Source organism: Meles meles, chromosome 1 (genome assembly GCF_922984935.1).
Source record: "Meles meles chromosome 1, mMelMel3.1 paternal haplotype, whole genome shotgun sequence".
Lineage (NCBI taxonomy): Eukaryota > Metazoa > Chordata > Mammalia > Carnivora > Mustelidae > Meles > Meles meles.
The window spans coordinates 138452062-138469454 of record NC_060066.1 but is presented as its reverse complement, the minus strand read 5'-3'; the positions used below and the strand labels follow the sequence as shown (position 1 = coordinate 138469454).

The window sequence follows — 17393 nt, the reverse complement described above, 5'->3', positions numbered from 1 at the left end:
AGATTTTGGGGGGGCCTTCCTTGAGTTCAGGAAGACCTGACAATATCATGAAACAGCCTAGCGCAGGCCTCTGAAATTTTTCATTAGAATTCTTTTCTCCTGAATCATGTTAATAAAATACGATTTGGCCTGGGATTTGTACGTAACTACTGACTCATAGGCTGCTCAAGCCCAGAAGGATGGGGAAAAAACACTGAGTCTGTCAGTAGGAGGCAGGGCCAGGCCCAGGGACTGAAAGAGTTCTGGAGGGGTGTTTTCAAACAGTGCTATATACTGCTTAGAAAACACCCCCTTTATATAATATTCAATTGGCTCTGAGCTGTCTGAAATACTCTTCTCTACTTTCATCTTCAACTGACTGCACAGCTTGTAGCCACCAGCACTGGCACCTCGCCCAGAAAGCCTCAAATCTCCCTCATCTTGAAGGGGCAGGGACTTCCATTACCTTTCTACAATTCGGTTCTCTGAGCTAACTCTACATACTATTATTTTATAAGCTATGTCCAATGTAGCAAAATGCAAGCCTATTTTGTCCCTTCAAACGTACAGCATATCCTGAACTTAAACTTGCATGCACCTGATTTCAAATTGAGATTTTTGAACACCATTTTCCAAATGCAGTAGCAGTTTGCTGCCCTGGGCCAGCCAAACAGAGGAAATGAGGAATCTGATTTGTTGGGGGGGGCAGGGGGTCGCAGATGGGGTACTACTTAAGGCCTGATCCTGGTGCCTTTGAACATGTAACACTAAAACCTGAACTATTTCATAACAAACTAGAGTTCCCTTCCCTCTCCCTAAGAAGGGGCTCTTGGGAAGTATTTATTTAGTTAATAAATTTTAAGTAATTGTGTTTCTCTCACAAAACAGAAAACAAACAAAACTTCTAGAAGATGTTGAGTTCCCTAGCTCAGCAAGGTCTGTAAAAGCTCCATCGGCCAAGAGCCTGGAGCAGTAAACTGGGAATTCAGGGAACAATGTGGCCACAAGCACTTCTCCAAAAAGAAAAACAACTCCCCTCTTGGCCCAACTCCAAAAGGCAATTGAGCTGGGTAAGGTCCAGGTTAATCTCTGAACAGCCTCTCTGCCAACTTTCTCCTACACGCAGTAGGTTTTTCAGCATGGGCTTTGCAAATAATCTAAAACAATTAATTAGTGCTTTTGAATTCACCCCGTACCATTAATGAACCACTGCCAGACAGCCTTTGATAGTGTATTTCCAGAGCTAATTAAATGTGGCAAAACAGAGGACACAGATTTGCTGGGCGTTCGATAGGGCCAGACTGTGAGACTTGAGCAGTGACAAGTGAAGCCATCCTTGCAGACAATCCTGGGGAGACAAAGGTGGGGGGAGGGGGGGTCTGCTGGGGTCAGGCCCTCAGGGTCCCTTACAATATGCCAGACACTCCTCTCAAATTATATAATTATCAGGATATTGAAGTTCAGACAATTCATTCACTGTGAAGACTTTTTTTGTTGTTCTAATGAGTGAAAATTCTTAATTTGATATTTGAAAATTTGGTATTGCTTGCTTCTAGTCCGTACCTCCAAACCTCCACCCACCCCCACCCAAGACTTGTGTTCAAGTTAAGGAAAAAAAATGTGCAATAGTTTTAAACACTAAATATTAAAATAAATCTCATCCCAAAGTTCCCATCTCTCAATCACAGAGTGCACTCCCATAACCTCTATCATGTGGGCAATCTTTCCATTTTTTTCACTATCTAATGCCACACAGAATTCCAGACTGCTCCACATGCAGAGCCAGCAAGATAAACACATTTTTGGGAGGCCGAGAAAAAAGCTAGCAGGGGGCACGAAGTAAAAATGTTGTTGCATTCCTCTGGGTTTTTCTGGTCCAATTTCAAAAACAGAACGACCACCACCTGGGGCTTATGGCAAGCTCCAGGCCTGTACAACCTTGCCCTCCTCTACCATGACATAGATGAAGTCTGAGAAAGCAAATCAGAAAACTTTACAAACCAGTTGCATAATAAAGTTAGTTTTAAAAGACAGCTTTTCAGGCACAGAGGTTAAATCTTCTCTGTGTCTTATCCCAGTTTTTAATACACACAGTCTCAGCTCCTTAACTCTTAAAAATATTGCAGAATCCACCGCTAAAGTAATAGCTGCTCAACAAAAATCCCCAGACTCTCTGGCCGAAGTTCTTGCCAACAAGAAAGTAACTGATCGATTACCGTTTCGCTGAGCAAGGAGGTGTCTGTGCTGTGGCCAGCCCCACGTTCTGCACCCGGATTAACACTGCTGGGGAAGGTGAAACTCAGCTACAAGAAACACTGGACAGGGGCACCTCACTGGCTCAGCTGGTAGAGCATGTGACTCTTGGTCTCGGGATTGTGAGTTGAACCCCACGCTGGGGGTACAGTTTACTTAAAAAAAAAAAAAAATCACTGGACAAGCCACTTGGCTGAAGAAAATAACTCCTTCAACGGAGCCTTCCTTTGACTGATTTTGATTGTTTTGGGCCCAGGGGACCACGGCTCCAAGGTACACTCCAGACACTGGGATTACCTGGTTTCTAAGAATCTTGACAATCACCCTACGGTGTTACAGTGTCTCAAAAACTTTAAACACACGTTCATAGCCACTAACCACCAAGCAAATTATTTCCCTATGACCAGAAAGCTAGAAAAGAATTGGAAAAAATGACCAACTTAAGGAGCATGAACCTGAAGGTGTGACCTGTGAATGACTACCACACAGACGGTCAACAGAGTCTGTGAGAGATTCAGGCTGGTAGCTGGGAGTGGCTCTAGTGCCTTCAATTTTGATCCTATTCCTCAGGCTGAGAGTGTGATCATGGGGGAGGAGGAGAGGATTGTTAAAAACAAGATGGCAGGCTCAGAATGGAGTTATTTAGGCTAAACCCCACATCGCCATACTGACTGAATCACAGTTTCAGCTCTCCCTTTACGTGCCTTACATATGCCTTACAGACCGCTGCCATCCCCTAAAGAAGTGACCTTGCTACAACCTATTCACCTCTTACTGCTACAAACTTCCCTTTTCCCACTTGGGCGCCTGGGTGGCTCAGTTGGTTAAGCATCTGCCTACAGCTCAGGTCATGATCTCAGGGTCCTGGGATCAAGTCTCATAAGGGGCTCTCTGCTCAGTGGGGACCCTGGTTCTTCCTCTCCCTCTGCTTGCTGCTCCCCTGCTTGTGCTGTCAAATAAGTAAATAAAATCTTAAAAACAAACAAACAAACTTCCTTGTCCCACTCTCTCCTGCCTGTCATTCTGTATAGCTCCTTGGAGCTCTTTTCTGTCTGCTGAATGGGATGTGACCCAATTCATGAAAGATTAAATAAAGGCAGTAAGATCTTTAAAATTAAGTAGTAAATACATATGGTATCAAAATGCTTCATAAGTATCAATCACAATGGGGGAAATTTTTTTACTCCTGAAAAATGTCAATTTTTTAAAGTTCTAGCTTGGAGTCTGGTAATAGGAATTAAAGAGGAATCAGTGAGGAAGCCAGAGTTTAAAACTAAAATAGCAGCAGCAGAAATGAGGTGTGCCCCACTTAAAGCTAACTTTTTTTTGAAAGATTTTGTTTATTTATTTGACATACAGAGATCACAGGTAAGATCACATACAGAGAGGCAGACAGAGAGAGAAGGGGAAGCAGGCTCCCTACTGAGCAGACAGCCCGATGTGGGGCTCGATCCCAGGACCCTGGGATCATGACCTGAGCCGAAGGCAGAGGCTTTAACCCACTGAGCCACCCAGGCACCCCTAAAGCTAACTTTTTTAAACACCCTTTTTAACCTCAACTCCCCCTTTTATCCAGTCATCGGGTACCATCCTTCATTATCTAGAGTCTCCTGGGCCTAGTTGACTGTACCAATGTCCCCAGGCTCACTGAATCAACACAAGTCCCCTGCCTTGGTCCACTAAGTCATAAGGCAAGAAATGGGAAAAGACAAAAGAGGTACGTGACAGGAAAAAAACTGCTTCTTTAGCAACTGTGATGATTGTGTTGAAGCATAGCCCCAGCTAATAAAGATGCACCTGGTTTCTATGGGTGCACCACACTTGTATCTGCAGAGCCCAAGGTCTCAGACTTCATTCCCTCCAACCACTTTCCTCTCCAGCCCATGACTCCCTCAGACCCAAATGAGTTTATTGAAAGTCAAGATAGCTAAATAAATTCAAAATCAAGCTAAAACCAAACTCTCATTTACAGCAGTAAGAATTTTCTAGAAGGTATTTGCAGGTTCTAGGTTACAATTAGAGCACTGACAAAACAGACAATCTACGCGTTCAAATGTGGTCTGCAGACCAGCAGCATTGACATTACGTGGACCTGTTAAAAAAATGTATAGTCTGTGACGTATCAAGAACTACTAAAATGGGAGCCTGGGTGGTTCAGTCTGCCTTCGGCTCGGTCATGATCCCAGGGCTCTGGGACCAAGCCCTGCTTGGCGGGAAGCCTGCTTCTCCCTCTGCCTGCCGCTCCCTCTGCTTGTGTCCATTCTCTCTCTCTCTCTCTCACTCTCTTTCTCTGTGTCAAATAAATACATAAAATATTTAAAAAAAAAAAAAAAAGTAGTAGTAGGGTGGCTACCAAAGTGGAGACTTAGAGTTAACTGGGGGCCTGTGTGAGTCTGCATATAGCCTTACAATTTTTACTCAAAGAGTGAGTCAGAGGCATTGAAGGATTAGAGCAGCAAACTGATATGATCTGAAGAATGTTTTAACAGGATCCCTGTGGCTGCTGTGTTGAGAATAGACTGCTGGGCAAAGATGCATTTGGGGATACTGGTTGATGGCTATTGGGATAACTGAGCAAGATGAGGGTGGCCAGGATGAGATTTTAGAAGGGCGGATCCATGGGAATGAGATGCTTATGAAATCAAGAATGATTTCGCGATTTTCACATGTTTTAGGGGAAGAAAGAACAAAGACTTCTATCTCCTATCAGTGGAACATTAGGCCATAATCTGTTAGTAAAGATAATCACTTCTCCATACCAGTAAAAGCTGTACCTTAAAATAAACCATCTAAAAAATCTCTCCCCTCTATGAACAACTGTTCTTGAAAAACCATGCTCTTAAAAGCCTGAACTCTCTTCTCAATTTACTTACTCTCTTGACTGCCAAACTCATTCTTTTCATCCCCTAGATGGTCTTTTTTTCAGCATAATGGATTTTGAGGATGTTACCACTTTTTGCAATAATGCTTCTCATAATAAAACCAATGTTTCAGAGAAATACAGTTGTCCTATCCTTATATAGTAAATAAATGTGTTATGTGTAAACTCATTCTTATAAATTAACATATTATGCTTGAGGTTGATAGGCAGGTTCTTTCCTCTGAAGAAAATCATTTTAAAGTATGTTTTATGGGGCAAGTGGGTGGCTCAGTTGGTTAAGCAGCTGCCTTTGGGCTCAGGTCATGATCCCAGGGTCCTAGGATTGAGCCCCACATCGGGCTCCTTGGTCAGTGGAGAGCCTGCTTTCCCTCTCCCTTTGCCTGCTGCTCTGCCTGCTTGTGTTCAATATCTCTCTGTCAAATAAATAAATAAAAACTTAAAAAAATAATAATTAAATGTTTTATAATATGGATATTCAGAGTGGTTTTGCTTAAGAGTGGGGCATACACACCTTGCTTTTAGAGTTGTAAGTTATAAACAGACAAACATCAGGCAAGTGCTTTCTAAATCTTAATGTCCATACAAATCATCTGAAGACCTTGTTAACATACAGATTCTGTTTCAGTAGTTTTTTGTAAAAGCTTTCATGTATTTATTTGAAAGAGAGAAAGCGAGAAACAGAGCACAGGTAGAGGGAGGGCTCAAGCGCGCGCTCTGTCAAATAAATCTTAAAAAAAGGGGGTGCCTGGGTGGCTCAGTCGGTTAAGTGTCTGCCTTCGGCTCAGATCATGATCCCAGGGTCCTTGAGTGGAGCCTCACATCGGGCTCCCTGCCCAACAGGGAGCCTGCTTTTCCCTCTCTCTCTGCCTGCCGCATCTCCCGCTTGTGCGCTCTGACAAATAAATAAAACCTTTAAAAAAAATAAATTTTAGGGGCACCTGGATGGCTCAGTGGGTTAAAGCCTCTGCCTTCGGCTCAGGTTACAGTCCCAGGGTCCTGGGATCAAGCCCTGAGCTGGGCTCTCTGCTCAGCAGGGAGCCTGCTTCCTCCTCTCACTCTGCCTGCCTCTCTGCCTACTTGTGATCTCTGTCAAATAAATAAATAAAATCTTTAAAAAAAAATAAATTTTAAAAATTAAAAAAAAAGACAAGGGGAAACAATCAATGATGCTTTCCTCTAACTCACAACAAAGGGGCCAGTAGGAGTGAAGTGGCCGTGTGCCAGCAGCAAGGAGCAGCCCCACAGCAGTGCCGGCAAGCGCACACGCATCCCATGGGAAACACCAGCAGAGCAAAGTGCTACAGCATCTCAGTGCCGTCACGGATGGAAACAACGGCGCAACTCTGGAAGCCGCTGTTGTGCTCTCTCTGGAGGCTGGTGCTACCCAAGCCCCCTCCCCGATGAGGCAGAAGAGTTGGAAGGAAGGGAGGTGCTCACACTTGGACGGCTCTGGTCTATCGTCGAGACTAGGACTAAATTATCCAGGCATATGAGGACGAAGGGAAGCAATGCAGAGAACTTGAAGCAGTTACCTTGGAACGTCTTCCTTTTGCCGTAACTACAACTGATCACTACGTAGTTCCCTTCACTGCCAAAAGAGAGAATAACTTAAAAAAAAAAAATCAATTTTCTTTTGAAGGAGTTAAGATTTTCCACATTCCACTCTAGGTTTTGGGTTTTGGGTTTTTTGTTTTTTTTTAAAGACTGCTATGAGTTGGCAGATAGGGCAGGAGAACAGCTAGACCTCAATCCCCAGAGCACCTGCTGCCTAATCTTTGGAAGGAACATTCTGAGAGCAAGTGCATTTTTAAGCCCTCTAGAATTCTGCCTGATTTACAGTGTCCTCTCAGAGAACAAAAATATGACTATATTACACTTCAATATAAATCTTTTTTAGGTCACTCTGGCAGAGAATGGTTGTTTAAAAAAAAAAAAAAGTAAGTCAGCCAGGGGCTCACATGGATGCAGCGTAGTCCAGGCCAATCTTCCAAGAGGGTGAGTACTTCGAAGCTTCGATGCCTGTGTCCAGGGCTATCCCGATAGGAGGCCTCACTCTGGAACCCTTCCCGGAACAATCCCTGTTCCTACAATTTCCAAAGCCAGCACTCAAGAGCACACAGCTCCGTCGGTGACTCAAGGTCGCCCCAGAGTATGAGGGATTAGTTCTCCCAGCAAACAAGCTGAGATAGCCTCATTCTCTATACCTACGATGCGTGAAAAGTATATGCTTGGAGCCGTCAGACAGCTGCATGGGCACTCACAGATAGCTCTGTGCTGGGGCCAACGTCGATCAGCGTTCATAAAACAGACCATCACTGGTGCCCTAAAATCACCAAGATAAATCAGGGATCCAAAAAGCAGCGTGGCCAAGATACAGTCTAGGATAAGGCTGCAGAGGAGACAGAAACCTGGCATCCATTCACTTGTCTGACATCACATCTATGTACAGTCTTACTCATGTTCTTGGTGAACATCTTGCTTATGCTGTGCACAGCTGGTTACCCAGCTATCTGCTAGGAAACTGCCTTTGCAAATGAAAGAAAAAAAAGCCTTATTAGACATCATATCCCACTACACCCTCCCTTCCTAACCCCCAACCCTCACACACACACCAAGGTCCATGCAGGGCAAGGGACTCTGAGAAGCAAACTCAGTTTATTCTTGACGACTGCTACATGTCCCAACTGTGTGTGTGTAGGCGAAGACATGCATGTTGGCTCGCTTCCTGTTTCTAAGCAAAAACACAGAGCAGGGAGGGACCTCATCGTGCCTGGGTGTGCATAGTCTCCCCAAAAAAGAACAGAGCATAAAATTCAGGCCACTCTATCCGCTCTGGGTCTTTGAATACAGTTCTTTACTCTGTAAGATAAATAGAAAGTTGGCACCGTGGGGAAAGCACACACAGATAGCTCTGTGCTGGTGGAAATGTTGATCAGTGTTTATAAAACAGACCATCGCTGGTGCCCTAAAATAACCCAAATAAATCAGGGATCCAAAGAGCAGTGTGGCAATGACACAGTCTAGGACGAGGATGCAAAGGAGAGAACCTGGAGTCTGTTCACTTGTCTGACAACGAATCTGTGTACGATCTTACTCATGCTCTTGGTGAATATCTTGCTTATGCTTGCTCCGCACAGCTGGTTACCCAGCTGACATCACTGACATCTTGTCCCTCTGTATCCAAGAGAGCAGTTACATACAAAAGTGGTTACAGTAACAACCTAAAAATTTAGTAAGCACAGATCAAGTCAACTAGCTGGACCCTGAGACCCAGGATTGGCAAGAGAAGGCCTTGGTCGGATTTGCTCTGAATCTTCGAGTCTATCCCTCCTCCCGCCTTTATGTTTCCCAGTGGCAGTCACCACTGGCACTGTCCCCGTCTTCCTGCCGTTATGAAACATGGCCTTCAATCACTCGCTTGGCAGAGAGGAGAAAACCAAGGAAGAACCGCCTCTGCAGACCTCAGGCCATTAGTCACAAGTCCAAGAGAAAGATTCCCCTTTCCTTTCAGGCAGCCTTACAGGAGGGGCCAGAACCACTCTGCCAGTACTGTATGTATGACTGAATATAAATGACCACTTCAACTTTGATCAAAATTGATTTGTCTCTCATTATAGATTACATTTTTCTTCTCTAGGGCTCAGTTCCCTCTAGCACATTACCGGTAGCAGGAGCGGTGGAAGCAATAATAATTATGAACCGTGATAATGACAATCACCTACCTCCCCAGCCTTCCGTAAGGGTTAGATGAATGGACAGGTGTCAAGTGTCCAGCAGAACACCTGGCTAGCACAGTTTCAGGAGGTACTAAGGGAACCCCACAGCAGAAAGACCCCGAGACTTGTCGGTGCAGTCTGTCTGCACAAGGGTGTTGGATTCTGATTTGACAGACACTTGACCTATCTTTCTAAATTACTTTCTCTGAGTCCCATTACCCCCATTCTGAAAATGACGAAAACAATACCTGCCTCCTGCCAAGACTACCAGCTTGTCCCATGCCAAACCAAGTATTAACTGGCTGGTAGCTCTGCTTGTTGTCCCCTGGACACAAAGAGTCCTGAGCTTTCTTAGCAGGAAAATAGCTCCAAGTAAAAGCATCTCTATTTTCCTGGGGACTATACCTAGAAATCCAGGTACACTTGGGAGAGATAAAAGGAAATGTGTTTACTCAATAGAAATGTGCGTGCAGGTTGTGGGCAAGCCTCCGAAAAGATAAAGCTAGCGAGGCACAGAATGGCACCACCCCACCCACACCCCACCAGTACTGAGGCTGCAGAGTTCACCTCAGAAGAACCTCTTGGACCTGGCACGAGGGGACAGCGGACTGCAGGCAAGTCCATCCCTTCCAACCAAATCGATTTCCTTGAATTCTCTGCGTGTGCCTCTTTTTCCCGTTATTAAGGATCCTGGAAACACAGCCTTACCTAACTCTGGCAAGCCTCGGAGGCAGAAGTTATTATTTTTTAAAGATGTGTTGCCAAACAACTTTTAAAGTGAAAACTTAGTGAGCTTTAAGCCCATAGGAGCATTTATATTTTTAACTTCCCACTTTTCTTAGATAGATTACAGGACTTTTTTTTTAAAGACTTAATTATTTCGAAAGACAGAAAGAGAGAGAGCAAACAAGCAGAGGGAGGGGCAGAGGGAGAGAGAGGATCTCAAGCAAACCCCACACCCAGCAGGGAGCCCTACACAGGGCTCCATCTCACAACCCCAAGATCATGATCTAAGCGAAAATCAAGAGTCGGACGCTCAACTGACTGAGCCACCCAGGCGCCCTGTGAGATTACAGGATTTAAGACCAGATGCCAAAAAGCTAAGATAATTTCTAACCAGGAGGCATCATGGTCCTTACCAAGAGCAGCACCCTCCCTACCCACACATTATATAATAACCCAGGGGGGGGGGGAAGAGGGGAGAACAAGTAGGGGTTTTGTTGAAGCAACCTCTAACCCTGGGTTGTGGCTTGCTGACCCCTGCCTCCTTCACCCTCAACCACAAGTGCAGAAGGGAAGGCTTTCACTAAAGACCCAGCCAAATCCATGGGACTAGAACAGGTCTACTGTCCTAACTCTGGTTAACTGTATATGCTGTGCTGTCCTTTGCCCTCCCCAGCTACATTTCTATAAAGGAGGCCTTTTATGTAGCCTTCACCCCTTCTGCCACGAAGAACCTTACAACAGAGCTTCGCAGTCATGTCAGTGAAGGAAGAATGCAAATAAAGGAGACCCATTACTTAAGGTCCTTCCAGTCTGATGACTTATACATGTCTCTTCTAAGGCGGAAGGAGTTGAATCTGGTTCCAGAATGACTTACTGGTGAAGGGCTTCAGCCATTCCACACTGAGGGTCTCCTACGTAGAGGCTCCAGCAGAGTGGCAGAAAGGTTGGCCTCTAGAGCCAGACTGCCTGAGTTCAAGTCCAGCTCTTATTAGTTATGGGACTTCATACAATTTATTAAACCGAGTCTGTTTCCTTGTGTGTAAAAAGCAAATTCCGATACTACTAACACCCACCTCAGAGGGCTGTCTTATAAAAACAAAAGAAGCTAGCTAGGAGAGAACAAGCCCTTGATAAATTGTTGGCCGATATGCCAAGCAGTGTTGTCTTTGAAGCTAAAGAAGCTATATTCTCAGCCTCACTTTTTGAGACCACAGATTGGATTCTAAGATTAAACAGTATATGCCTTTGGCTACATGGGAATGGAAGAAAAATTGAAACCTCAAAATGAAATCCACAAGTCTCACTCTGACCTTTACGGCCCTCTGCAACCTACTCCCATCCTTCCTTCCAAACAGACCTCGTGATAGGTTCCTGTACCAATTCTCCAGGTCATCCATCCTTTGAAAAACATATCAAGCACCTAAGTGCCATATATTGTGCACTAGGCATGTTCCGCCATCTGGTCAACCAGACTTTGCCTTTCTAGATGGCCTCTGCCTGGCTGACCTTCAGAAGAGAGCTCAAGATCAAGCCCATCCACAAAGCCCTCCTTAGCTACTCCAACCACCAGGGTTTCCCCTTTTGGCATCTCTGAGGTCTTTTGGCTTTTATTTGGTATTCACCATAAATTGATTATTTTGTTATATGGTTATATTTTACATGCCTAATTAACACACAAGTGATTCAAAGGAAGGGAGGAGTCTTATATTTCTCTGTATAACCCTGACTGACTAGTACTGTGCTTTGCACTTAGAGGGACTCAGCAAATTAGTGATTTACTTGTGGTTTCAAGATGACACAGATAGCCCACAGCAAATACATTATCATTCATTTTAAACACCCTTCTGATCAATACTCCCTTCATAGGGTAGAGACTTAAAGGCTCAATCATCCGGCCTAGACTCAGTAGCTTCATGGTTAAATCTGCCACTTAGCCATGTGACTGTGAAGAAGTTACTTAACCTGTCTGTATTCAGTTTCCTCATCTATGAATTGCGGGTAAACAGAGTACCTACACTTCTTAGGAGAGTTCAAGGATAAAGTGAGGTAATACATATAACGTACTTTCAACAGGACCTGGCACACAGTAATTAATTACTCTATAAAAATTCATTATTATTATTATTATTATTATTATTACTACTATTTTCCTGAAGTTCAACTAAACCAGAATGCTCCAAAAAGCATTTTGTAAAATATGCTGAGCCCTATACAAAAAGCTACTGGACTCAGTATACACAAAACCTTTCTTCCTTCTTAGTTAGCCAATAAGTTGTTCAAAAAAGCATCTCTTGGGCACCTGGGTGGCTCAGCTGGTTAAGTATCTGATTATGGATCTCATCTTAGGTCTTGATCTTGGGGCCATAAGTTCAAGCCCCACACTGGACTCTATCTACACTGACCATGGAAACTACTTTAAAAAAAAAAAAATGGCATAGTGTAATTCTATTCACACAGATGTGTTAGTTTGTGAAAATTACTGAGTTATACACTTTCATGTGTATGTTTCTCTACATGAACTGTGTTTCAATAAAAATTTAGCATTAAGAAAAGGAATCTCTACTTCTACCATTAATCAGTTTCCTCAGTTTGCTGCTACAAAATTGGTAATTCTACTCCATCCTCAACTTTACTTTAATTCTCAGCAAAATTTTGACAATGTATATAACTCAAAAAAATATTTTACCCATGGCTGAAAGAGGAAGGAAGGTCTTAACCAAAACTGACTCACTATCTAATATCTCAAGGCTATAGAGAGTCATCAAATTCACCACTTTGCCGTGAAGTACCTTCTTCAGTTATGTTTTTTTAGTCCTAGGCATCAATGAAAGCAGAAAATTCTGCCTTAAACCCAAGTATGGTAATACTTCTTGTTATCAAAACAGCACATTTTCCATCAAGCCATTTTTCTTTTTTTTTTTGCTACAACTTTTCAATGAGGTTTGTTTTTTTTTTTTAAGACTTTATTTATTTGTCAGAGAGAGAGAGCGGGCAAGCAGGGGGAGCAGCAGGCAGAGGGAGAAGCAGGATCCCCGCTGAGCAAGGAGCCCAATGTAGGACTTGATCCCAGGATCCCGGGATCATGGTCTAAGCCGAAGGCAGACACTTAACTGAGCCACCCGGACGTCCCTTTTCAATGAGATTTTAATTAAGATCAGTTTTAATGCAGAGGCTAAGAGACAAATAATAACTCTTCAATCCTGAGATAAAACGAAACTGCTGACAGAGAGTGGGCAATTCAAATTCACACTGTCATTTAAAAAAACAAAACAAAAAAACTACCAACTTTCTCTCAAGATATTTCTAATGAAGAGGGGATATTCTGCTGTCCAACCTCATAAACCAAGTTCTGCAAACTGACTTGCACTCAGCCAGTGCCTACAAATGACTCCTGGTCTGAGTTTACTGGAGGCTTCACCACTTCTTTTTTTATATTTTATTTATTTATTTGAGAGAGAGAGAGAGCATGAGCTGGGGGAGAGGTACAGACAGAGGCAGAGGGAGAGGAAGACTCCCCACTGAGCAGGGAGCCCACCGAGGGGCACGATCCCAAGACCTTTAGAGCATGACCTGAGCTGAAGGCAGATGCTTAACCAACTAAGCCACCCAGGTGCCTCCGCCTGTACCACTTCTTACTGGCTTCTTCATACAGCGCACAGGTGAAGAGCACAGACATAAAATCTGACTCCTCCACTTGCCACATGACACTGTGCACATCATCTCCTCTCATCATGTCAAATGGGAAAAATAAGCCTACCTCTGAGTTGTGATTAAGGGAGCTCATGAAATAAGAGTATCCTTATTCATTGTTAGATTCTGTAATTGTTTAGCCCAGTGCTTGGTTGTTGTCCACATGCAGCAAATGGCAATTATTATCATCACTATCGTCTCATCTGTATGTGAATTCAATAGCCAAAACCAAAACCAAGAGGCTAATCATTTTTCAAGTCAATGTGTGTTCCTTCTTGGACCAGCCAGTTTACAGAACTCGTCCAACAAATTCTTTCATGTAGCTCATTACACAACAGACACAAAGCAAATTACCACGAAATTGACCAAATTAAGCTTCCAAATTCATTAAGTAACCCTGTCTGGGAACTCTAAGATGATGATGTGGGGGATCTGATACTCTTACTTAAGCAATAATGTTCCAACCAGGTCTTTCGCTTCTAATCTCCGATCTCACACTCTGATGGCCTCGAGGAAGCACAGTTCTGCACTTTTTAAAAAAATTACAGGTGCGCCTGGGTGGCTCAGTCTGCTAAGCATCTGCCTTTGGCTTGGAACATGATCCCGGAGTCCTGGGTTCGAGCCCCACATCGGGCTCCATGTTCAGCAGGGAGCATGCTTCTCCCTCTCCCTCTGCCTGCCACTCCCCCTCCTAGTGCTAAATCTCTATATAAAATAAATAAATACAACCTTTTAAAAAATAAATAAATAGGGGCGCCTGGGTGGCTCAGTGGATTAAGCCGCTGCCTTCGGCTCAGGTCATGATCTCAGGGTCCTGGGATCGAGCCCCGCGTCGGGCTCTCTGCTCCGCGGGGAGCCTGCTTCCTCCTCTCTCTCTGCCTGCCTATCTGCCTACTTGTGATCTCTCTGTCAAATAAATAAATAAATAAATCTTTAAAAAATAAATAAATAAAATGACATATTAAAATACCTAAATAGGCAAAATCAATACTTCCTGGGCACCTGGGTGGCTCAGTGGGTTAAAACCTCTGCCTTCAGCTCGGGTCGTGATCTCAGGGTCCTGGGATCAAGGCCCACATCATGCTCTCTGCTCAGCGGGGAGCCTGCTTTCCCCCTCCCCAGCTCTCTGCCTGCCTCTCTGCCTACTTGTGATCTCTGTCAAATAAATTAAAAAATATATATATTAAAAAAATATATATTACTTCCTAAGCATCCTATGCCAGGAGTGTTGCCTCTGACTAGAAGATCTATACATTTTACGATAACAAAAAAAGCTTTCGTGAAATTCTTACTTAGGACAAGAAAATAAATGTAATCTATGCATGGAACAAAATTAAGTGGGATGACGCATCCGCATGTTTCTGTCTACCCATCTCAGCACTGAGATTTAGCTAGGCATCCGTGTCACTGACATTAGAATGTGTAGCACCGATCTAGTAAAATGTAACGTAGGCACACACATACTATGTAATCGGTAGTCAAATATTTTATTTCTCAGAAGGACAAAAATACTCACGATTAATATAAACCTCCCATTTCCTAAATTTTTCCAAACTGAAGATTCTGAAGAAAAATGTATCGGAAAGAATATAACAAACATACAAGCTATATTCTCCAACTCACCTGTAGTGGCCACGCAACAACTCATCAGGGCAAACACGGCCATCACATAATGAGAAGGCATTTTTATTTCTCCACAAGTGTGCCCCATTCAGTCACTTCGGCTTCAGACTGTAGACAGTCTTGGCAAATCGGAAGTGGCCTTAAAAATCCTCCTCTCCAATTTTGAAATTGCCTGTAAAAATAAACATATTTCAAGAAGAAAACTTAATGCAGAAACTGCTTTTCAAAAACACACCTCAAAGTGAAACAAAGAATTTCTTAAAAGTTTAAGAGATATTTATTTTACAAACACCCCAATAAGCTGATGTGGGGGTGCTAATCACCTAATAAAGATTTTTAAAGAAAAGACTTTCGTAAAGAAATGCTTAGTTTTGACACTTTAAATCTTTGCTTTTACATAAAATTTTCAGGAATACAGAAGAAAATCAAGGTTCACCTATAATATCATCACCAGTTATGTTACAGCACCGAAGTAATCAATGACGCTTGACACGTGACCTTTCTCAAGTCAACAAGGAAACACAACTCTGACCAGAGACTCAATCTCATATTATAATGACAGAGCCCTCACAACAATCAAACCAAAATACGTTTAGAATCAATGTGGAAAATAAAGAACCATCGAAAGTAAAGCTCTCGTTTCCACTGTTTGCCAACATTGTAAGAGGAGACAGGTCTTCCCTGTCTCTCAATTCCATCCAAGACTCTGGTTACTGGACCACAGGATGCAGAGGTACCTTCTAACCTCATGCTATCCAGAGCCTTGAATGACAAGTTTTATCGTCATTTGCTTAACTTGAATATCCCTCCTGTGGTCCTCGACACACCAAATATATTTTCCAGCCCTATATCCCTGAGCCTGGCACAACCCACAGAAATTATTCAATTCACAAACATTTATTGAGCACCTACTATGTTCCAGGCACTGTGTAAAGGCATGATTCCTTCTTACCAGGAATAGAAGTTATCTAGCAACTGGCTAAAAGCACAAAGACCCGTCTAATCTGTGTGCTGAACAAGACAAGATCATGGAGTTTCCAGGAACCATCTCAAATAGCTGGGGACTGCAGCCTTGGGACCCTCACCCAAAAACACTATCTACAGAACTAGCTTGCTACCTTCAGAGACAAAGCCAACTGGGGTACTTGCAGATGCAGTGCAGAAATATAAAAAACAATGGCAAAATTAGATTCTAATTAAATGGTCTTAGTTCACTGCATCAAGTGTTAAGGAAAAGATACTTAAAATGTCTCTTTTCACAGGGTGCCTTTGGTGGCTCAATGGTTCAATGTCCAACTCTAGATTTCAACTCAGGTCATGATCTCAGGGCTATGGATGGAGCCCTGCACTGGGCTCCACACTGAGCACAGAAACTGCTTAAGATTCTCTCTCTCCCGGAGAAGGGAATTGAGGGAAATTGGAAGGGGAGGTGAACCATGAGAGACTATGGACACTGAAAAACAACCTGAGGGTTTTGAAGGGGCAGAGGGCGGGAGGTTGGGGGAACCAGGTGATGGGTACTGGGGAGGGCACGTATTGCATGGAGCACTGGGTGTGGTACAAAAACAATGAATACTGTTACGCTGAAATTTTTAAAAAATTGAATTTAAAAAAAAAAAAGATTCTCTCTTTCCCTTTCTCTCTGCCCTGACCCCCTCCCACTCTAAAAAAAAAAAAAAAATTTTTTTTTAAAAAGGGTTCTTTTCGGTAGTACACTAATCGCCTGTAAGAAGGGAAAGAGGATGATTGGGGGAGACTCGTGGGAAGGCACAGGAGCCCTGTCACTGATTCCCATTTGAGTTTTCTACTATGTTGGGGTTTCGCAAGACCCAGAAATAATAATAAAGTTCTAACATCCAAAATAATATTTTATATATGCCTTGAAACTAAATTATCATATACACAGGAGGTACTGCTAGTCAGTCTTGATGTATGACAGTGATTAAAAGCCTAGCATGAGGGGCGCCTGGGTGGCTCAGTGGGTTAAAGCCTCTGCCTTCGGCTCAGGTCATGATCCCAGGGTCCTGGGATCAAGCCCCGCATCGGGCTCTCTGCTCCGCATGGAGCCTGCTTCCTCCTCACTCTCTGCCTGCCTCTCTGCCTAGTTGTGATTTCTCTCTGTCAAATAAATAAAATATATTAAAAAAAAAAAAGCCTAGCATGAACAGAAAATGGATTATGATGGCAGTTAAGATTCTGTCTAGGTATGGATCTACTGTGCCACATACCAAATGGTTATGCTGGGCAGACGATTCTACATGCAAATCTACTCTATGGGCCACTGAGAGGACTGTATTATCCCGCACGCACGTGTTTGTTTATGTGTGTATAAAGCTTAGAACAGTGCAGAACATATAATAAGCAATCAATAAACGTTACTTGTCCATTCCTTTTGAGGTATATTTATACCTACAAAATGGAGAACTTAGGGTGTGGTTATTTATGTAATCCTAAACTACTATAAACTCAGTTCAATCTTTTGTTTACTGAAAAATGAATACTTCAACAGACACAAAAAACAGAGC

The 17393-nt window shown here is 43.2% G+C and overlaps 1 protein-coding gene across 2 annotated transcripts in view; it reads right to left on the bottom strand.

Moving 5' to 3' along the window:
• Positions 1-17393, bottom strand: part of TGFBR3 (transforming growth factor beta receptor 3) — a 201858-nt gene that overhangs the window by 163060 nt on the left and 21405 nt on the right. For both annotated transcript variants that reach the window (XM_046015836.1, XM_046015830.1), the window contains exon 2: positions 14869-15040. In XM_046015836.1, the coding sequence (XP_045871792.1) occupies positions 14869-14956 (88 nt within the window). In that variant the 5' untranslated portion in view covers positions 14957-15040. The remainder of the gene's footprint in view (positions 1-14868; positions 15041-17393) is intronic.